Source organism: Anneissia japonica, unplaced genomic scaffold (genome assembly GCF_011630105.1).
Source record: "Anneissia japonica isolate Jap-2015-1 unplaced genomic scaffold, ASM1163010v1 scaffold288033_len957474_cov176, whole genome shotgun sequence".
NCBI lineage: Eukaryota > Metazoa > Echinodermata > Crinoidea > Comatulida > Comatulidae > Anneissia > Anneissia japonica.
This window is the reverse complement of record NW_022715491.1, coordinates 267,193-275,653: the sequence shown is the minus strand read 5'-3', so window position 1 is coordinate 275,653 and position 8,461 is coordinate 267,193. Positions and strand designations below refer to the sequence as shown.

The 8,461-nt window shown below is 33.7% G+C and overlaps 1 protein-coding gene across 1 annotated transcript in view; it reads left to right on the top strand.

Annotated features, from left to right (window-relative positions):
* Positions 1–659: 659 nt before the first annotated feature.
* The window catches only part of LOC117109250, a 15,289-nt gene continuing 7,487 nt past the window's right edge, over positions 660–8,461 (top strand). Inside the window, exons 1-4 of the mRNA XM_033251511.1 lie at positions 660–776; positions 1,922–2,080; positions 3,063–3,887; positions 5,166–6,059. Coding sequence (XP_033107402.1) covers positions 710–776; positions 1,922–2,080; positions 3,063–3,887; positions 5,166–6,059 — 1,945 coding nt within the window. The 5' untranslated portion in view covers positions 660–709. The remainder of the gene's footprint in view (positions 777–1,921; positions 2,081–3,062; positions 3,888–5,165; positions 6,060–8,461) is intronic.

The window sequence follows — 8,461 nt, the reverse complement described above, 5'->3', positions numbered from 1 at the left end:
TATAATAAAAATGTATGTGTGTATGTTTGTATGCATATGAAGAAGGCGTGTCCACGTGTGTTTCGAAACATAGAATATACATACATACACACCGGTATCGTAACAGTAATAAAACACAAGATTTAGAAAAAATGTATTGATGCCAATATTTCGGCTACTGTAGTCTTTGTCAACGCTTGACATAAAATATACATTAAGAGTTAAATGGTAATAATACGTAGTTCAAAGCAAGTCGGCATAAAGGCATAATATGAGCAAACAGTGATAAGGGAGAACTAAATGATCAAGTGGTGGACTGTGGGAAAGTATAACGATCGTTAGGGGATTAGGTAATGATAATAGAAAGGCAAAACATAGGGTTATGATTGAAACCAGGTAGAAGCATGAAGTGGCGATTAAAAAAATAATTAAAAATATACTAAGAATTAAATAAAACAATAAATGTAGGAAAAAATTCCAAGATGCGGTCAATTGTCTTTCAATTTCAAACTTAACCATACAGTAGCTCCACTATGAGAACGTTTCAGTCAGTTGTATGAGAGAAAGTCAACTTGTTACTCTGTTTGAGCATAATTTCTACTATTATTTTACTATATAGGAGTGAGATATGTGTGTATTTATAAATACATCAATTTTGCTCACATATTTTACAGAAGAAAGAGATAAAAGACGTCATCCGGACCACCACGGACATGCAAAGCGCCACCATATGGATGTACCTCACCAACCAACTGAAGAGTCGTCCAGTCCACACCAAACCAATGAACCACTCGAAGGTTTGACGGATACCGTATCTTTTCCTCTTAAGCTTTGTCTATATTATCAAATTTTATGTGACGAAAAGATGTGATGTGTCCATATATGGGTACGATGACGGTATATCACATATCAAATTGTTTTAAAAAAAACTTAAACGTGTACAACTTATAAATGTTCCATCAAATTTTATGTGACGCTTTTTTGATGAAATTTGATAGTGTAGACAAAGCTGGAAGCAAATATTTATATCGCTACAATAATGATGATGGTATTTGAAAAGATAATAAAAATTAAAATGTTAATGATGATAATACTAATAAACTATCATTCTAATTAATAATATTATCAGCAACAGAAAATAATATTAGTAATATTATTACTAATTTAGGAATGTAGTAATATTATTATTATTATTATTATTATTATTAATTTAGTAATGTAGTCATAATATGAATATTATTACTACATTACTAAATTAATAATAATAATAATATTACTAATTTAATAATGTAGTAATAATATTCATATTAGCCTTAATACTAAAATTATAATGAGAAGAACCATATTAATAATATCGTTGTGATAACGAACTACACCACAAAAAAAGAAACACTGATGAAACAAAGCAACCTAAGATCTCAGGATTCTAGCTTTAAGCCTATGCCTCCAAGTGAATCGGATGCAAAATCTGGCGAATTAAATACAAATGACAGTCACAGAAAGTCTGATAGATTTTTGAAATTTTCTACACTTATTGTTTCAAATACTCGTCTTATTGCTATCCTACAGAATAGTTATATTATTCATAGTAGGCCTAATAATATGGTAATATTAAGAATGAAAATACATAGTCTGATTGTTATAACGGTGATTACGATTAGTATGGCGACGATGATATTGACATTAGACCTACTAATGTAATTATACAATTTTCTATTTGATTTATTTTAGGATGATTATTTAAATTAAAAAAATATGTCGTCATCAACATTTCATTCTTCATACAGAACTAGAAAAATAAGAATAACAGTCACGATTTAAAAACGCAAATAAAACAAAGAAACCCAACAATGATAATCAGGAATATCCCAGTAGGCCTACCCCTCCACCTGAATCGAATGTTGTAATTATTTTGGTTATCAACATTTCTTTCTTCATACAGAACACGAGGAAGAAGAATTTCAATCACGATTCAAAGAGAACACTAATGAAACAAAGAAACCAAAGAGTCGGGAATCCACCAGTATACCTACCTTTCCACGTGAATCCGATGGAAACACTGACGGATTAAATACAAGTGATCATGAAACGGTGATAGAAGGTCAGATAAATTCATGAAGTCTGCGGCTTTTCTTGTGCCAGATCTGTCTGATTTTGTATATTTTTTCTTCACATTCAACAGCAATGATATGGTATCCATGGTAATATATCATGGAACTACAACATTCTCAATAAACTCAATGTAAAGTAATGAGTGTAGTGTAGAATTGCCTTTAGTTGATAAAAACAAAATACTGTTATATAATGTTACCACATAAGCCAATTATTGATCAAGCTGTAGCCATCTTGCCTAATAATATATAGCTTTTTATATACATTTATTTCTTTTATTTTAATTGATAATTGATCTAACTTCGAAATTGGAAGTTTCCAACTGAATTATCTACAACCTGTATGTGAAGAGAGCAGGTAAGGTCAGTTGGCAAAACTGCTGGTAAAAAACTGTATGTGTGCTAACCGTGGAGGTCTATTCTAAACATATGATGCCAGAGTATTTCCATCAGTTGCACTTTTTGGGTTTCATTTTGAGGGCTGAAATGCAAGTATTTTAAAGCGCAATCAGAAGACATGGTTAAGTCATATCCCGTATGGAATATTGCCCATGTGCACGTTAAAGAACGTCAAAAACTATTCGGAAAAGAGAGAGGATTTGCATCCTTTTGTATACTGGCCAATAACTGTCATAAAGGCCCACAGGAAAAAAAAAAGGATTTGGACTTTTGTGCCCAGATCTCCTATGACGGTTACTCAAGTAGCTGAGCGTTTAGACTGTTCTTAATTCGACTGAGAAGCCCAACCACTCGGCCATAAGCATAGCCCTAGTTTTCTGTAAAATAACGAAAGCCACAATTTATTTTATTGTGCAATAGTTTCTTAAGGTTTTATTAGAAGCAAAGGAATTTCTTCTTTGGAGACAATAATATATTCTGATTCTGAAACAAATAACATTTATATGATCATAGATATTTAAGTACGCCTTAAAAACATATCAATGTTTTACGTATTATTATTTCTTGTCACAGAAGCCGTAGAGTCAGACGATCTTTGGGAGCACTTTAACTGCGATTTAGCAAGCAAATTCTTTAAAAAAAGAAGTTACGAAGCAATGGAGCGTGTACTGGTTAACGTTGACAAGAAAACAAAATCCGCCATGGGTCGAGGGAGATTTGCAACGATGATATCTAAAGGCTGTAATGATTTTGCCGAACTGCACGACTGTATCAACCATCATGTGACAGACGTCGACGCCTTCCATCACCTTATTTGCCAACAGTTAATATCTCTGGCGGAGTCACACAGAGAAATATTGCAAGAGATGGAAGTAGAAACGCAATGCAATACATTTGGAGAGTGGGTAAAGCTGAGCGAAGCAGTCTTCAGACATAATTCCACGCTAGAGTATGGTTCATTTGAATGGCAGAAAGTTATTTCAAAAACAAAAGAATTGTCACAATTCTTTTCATCACTTCCAAATGCAGCTAGAAATGTTTCAAAATCATACATTCTGTTGATTTTACAATTTACATGCCGGGTTTGGCTCACCCGTAATCACATCCTACCGGGAGATCATCATGGTCTTCTGCGAATAGCTACCTTCTGTCTTCCACTCTGTGAGTCTGAATTAGTGAAGTCAAAGTATTACTGCAAGTCCAAGCACGACGTATATGTGCATGCGGCCATTACCCTTGGATGTACTATTTCAAATAGAAGGTTAGACGTTGAAACATGGTACGACGAATTCTGTACCTTTACATTAAAATCTGAACAGTACTACGACGAAGGTCTCCAGTTACAAATTGATCTGCGATCTGAAGATGATACCAGTAATTTGACAAAATTTACACGCAGTACGTAAACTATTCATTAATTCGATAAATTATAGGCAAAGGAGTGTTATCTACATAAACATTATTATTGATCATATAAAGGCAAGTTGTTGAACCTTAACATCATCCACCGCGAGACTAGCTCAAGTACTATTCAATCGAGCACTCAAAAAGTAACAGTGCTGCGTCGAGATAGCAGGACTTTGGAATCATCCAATAACAATTAAATTCTCCAGATGTAGTCATTAGACATAGATAACTTTATTCGACATAACTTAAAATAATTTATGAAAACTGTTTTCTTTGGCAGGACAAAATCCATCAAGAAATATTGATAATATAAGTCAAAAAATAAAACTGAATCCACTAGCAGATAAATAATCAATAAATATACAGTATATTAAAAGTATGTAAAACAACAGATGTCGAAAATGTCCAAAAACTGTACAACTTGCCTAAAATCCTGGTTTAACAATGACCAATGCATATATTTATTTATTATTATTGACATAATTATAGTTATCATTATAGTATTCATAAATATTCAAATATTCAATATATTGAAACGCTCTCTTAAAATTTTAAAGATGTGAATGGCATATGGAACAAAAGAAAATCTGAATCGTGATTTTTTTTATCTTGGCGGTCTAAGCCGGTTCGAGTTACTCTTAGTAAATACATTGCATAATGGATGATAACCATTTTCATTTAACATTATTAAATTTCCTCAGTGTTTGCGTTTCGTAAATATCATTCACATCATTAATCGCTGAACCAATAATTGTATAGGCTGTTTTATAGCCTCCCAATTCTAATCATATTCTTCTCTGTCAAGTTTGCAAACCAAGCAATGTATGATAAAACAAGATTTCTGACTTTAGCTTTGTTAAATCTACTCAACCAATTCAGCCTTTGATTCCCCTTTATAACAATTACGTCAGTAATCTTATCAAATTTTAACTTATCACCCAAGTACGTGCCGAGGCATTTATACTAATAGACACGTTCAATAATATGATATTCAAGTAATCATTGCACTTTATCATTTGATTTATTTCTAAAATCCCACGCTATTTCTCATTTACGAATTAATCTTTAGATAATTATCACTGCACCACGTAGTTAACCGATCACATTCATTCTTGGATACATACATGTTCAATATTATATCTTAGCAAACCAAAGGCCATATCATTTGCATATTTGACTATATGAGAGTTGGAAAAGTTTATGGTAATGCACCAACGCATATATCAATAAATGTTGTGCTGATAAAAATGTACATGGTTTATTCCACAGTTGTTGAAACAAGAATGGCTGCCTATATTTCGACTTGCGACTTCGAAGATGACTCTGAGCCAAAACCAAGAGACACAATTGAGCACCAAAAATTGACAGATCGACACGTAAATCAAATTATGAAGCATTGGAGTTGTAAGAGCTTTTCAGAATTTCGGCAGTCGATCATTGACGCCGAAGACGTGTTATTAGAAGCACATTTTAAACTAAAAATTGGAAGCCTACTATCTCCAACATTCAATCAACTATGCGATGCACTTAACGGCTCATTCAAACAACTGAGAAATCCACGTGCTCTTTTTGAAAGTCTTCACTCCAACCTTATGGATCTTGTGGTTGATTGCAAGAGGCTTCTGAAAGAACTGAAGGTTTACAGCAATGATTCATTGGCGGATTGGGTGGAAGTTTTCTTTGGGTTTTGTTCGTCAGACGAATGCAGTTATGGTTCTGTTAGATGGATGGAGGCACTAGACAGAGGTCAAAATGCAGTAGATGACACAACAAGAGGAGTTGATCCTACAGGACGAGCAATAATGCAGTTGTACGTTCAACTTATCATTGAGCTTGTGGTGGAAGCCTTTGTAGCGTATGAACACCTTAATTCGAACGATCGAATCGGTCATGTTCGTCTGGCTTCTATGAACATGACAATGGTAAAAAGTCCGCTACTCACCAATAAATGGTACTCAAAAACGCGATACAATGTCTACATTTGCGGGGTCCGGAGCCTGGCAGCGTGTATACTTAAGGAGGATCCTCCTGCTCAATACACATTCTATGAACAATACAAAGCTGTAAAGGAAATTCTGGATTTGTTGGTTGTAGAAAGTCGGAAATTAAATGTGCCATTATCATCGAAGCAAGACAGACATAAGCTGAGTACTCTCCATAAAGGTATACTTAATAGACTTGACGGGTTTTTTTTTATTCAGTTCTTGAATCTTGAAAGGCATCCTCATGTTATTTTGTTTTTAAATATGATTCGAATACTGTACTAAAATTAGTAAAATTCGAATTTGGCCTTAACGAACTAGGCCATTGAAATCTTTATTGGGCATTCATATCGGACTAATTATTAACACGCATGCGTATTAGACAGCACTAGTCTAGTCTAGTCTCGATGCATGGCAAGTTAGAGATTAATGCGATACGCCGCATTCTTATAAGCATTTGACGACAAGACGAGATATCTGCAACTTGCCACAAGTCTGTAAATAGATTTTTCCTAGTATTAAAGCGCCACTAGCGTGGGTTTATGCATGGTTTATGTCGAGAAACTTGGTATGTTGTTGAATTTGGATGCGAATTAGATCCTAATCCTAATCTCTAAAAAAGTATGCTATGAAACGCCCTGAAAATAAGTAATATGTGAAACGCCATTGGTGCCAAAATCGATATATTTTTAAGCATTTTCACTGATTAAGACAAAGTTAGGGAGTGGAACCCAGTCACAATTATATCTGTCTCTTATACACATCTAGATGTGTATAAGAGACAGATAATGATGATGGTATTTGAAAAGATAATAAAAATTAAAATGTTAATGATGATAATACTAATAAACTATCATTCTAATTAATAATATTATCAGCAACAGAAAATAATATTAGTAATATTATTACTAATTTAGGAATGTAGTAATATTATTATTATTATTATTATTATTATTAATTTAGTAATGTAGTCATAATATGAATATTATTACTACATTACTAAATTAATAATAATAATAATATTACTAATTTAATAATGTAGTAATAATATTCATATTAGCCTTAATACTAAAATTATAATGAGAAGAACCATATTAATAATATCGTTGTGATAACGAACTACACCACAAAAAAAGAAACACTGATGAAACAAAGCAACCTAAGATCTCAGGATTCTAGCTTTAAGCCTATGCCTCCAAGTGAATGCAAAATCTGGCGAATTAAATACAAATGACAGTCACAGAAAGTCTGATAGATTTTTGAAATTTTCTACACTTATTGTTTCAAATACTCGTCTTATTGCTATCCTACAGAATAGTTATATTATTCATAGTAGGCCTAATAATATGGTAATATTAAGAATGAAAATACATAGTCTGATTGTTATAACGGTGATTACGATTAGTATGGCGACGATGATATTGACATTAGACCTGTCTCTTATACACATCTAGATGTGTATAAGAGACAGACTCTATACAGTCTGATACATTGCTTATTCCAAAATTAATTTTCAGGAATTGGTCAACTCGAACAGGCATCATTTCACCAACGTCTAGTTCATCGTTATCATTGCGTTTAAATTTCGAGAAACATGGCAAGCATTGTGCAAGGCATTGACGCATTTGTGTCATGCCCAATTTGTAAAGAACACTATGATGAAGACATTCGTCGCCCTAAAATTCTTGTATGCACACACTCTTTTTGTATTGTCTGCATTAGAGAACTGATTCGGCGATGTTATAATGCTCGTGAAAACACCTTCAGATGCCCAACTTGCAGGTATGAACATATACCTCCAGCACAAGGTACGGATGCCAGTGCTTACTATACTGACAACAATGACCTACTCGGACTAAAGGATCTCCTTGAAAATCAATACAGACAGAGGGATGAAAGTCAAGTGCAAAAATGCGAGCTTTGCCGTGAACCATCTAACTTTAATGAAGCAGTGGCATGGTGTGAAAGTTGTTCTAAGGCTCTTTGTAAAATCTGTTGTGAACGTCATGATGACTTACCAATAAAGGGGCATCCAAAATCAACACCCCTAAATGAAGTTAATTTTCATGAAATTGACAGAAAAGATTACTGCCAGGTTAAAGACCACAAGGGAGAAGAAATCACCTTGGTGTGCTATCAACATGAAATTACAGAATTCCTCTGTAATGTCTGTGCCCAAGATAGCTGTCATCAACACCATGACGTCAAGGATCTCAAAACAGAAGCTAAAAACAAACTAAGCGAAATTAATAAATTATTTAACATGGCTGAAAAAATAAATAACAGTGACCTTGATTGCAAACAAATGTTAGAGGTTGCAAAAGACACATTAGAAAGGAATGTGAATGCTGCACAGTCACACATCAATGAATGCCAGGATCATTTCATGGAAGCTTTACAGAAACATGGAGAGAACAACCAACAAAAACTTTGTGAGATCAAAGAAGAGAAAAGTGATTTACTCAGTAAAGAAATAGAAGAAAATAAGCAAAGGTGTTGTAGATTTGAGAACATCACAAACGAGGTTGATCAATTCCATCTAGCTTCCCCACGTACCATAGTGGAAGATACTAACAATTTGAC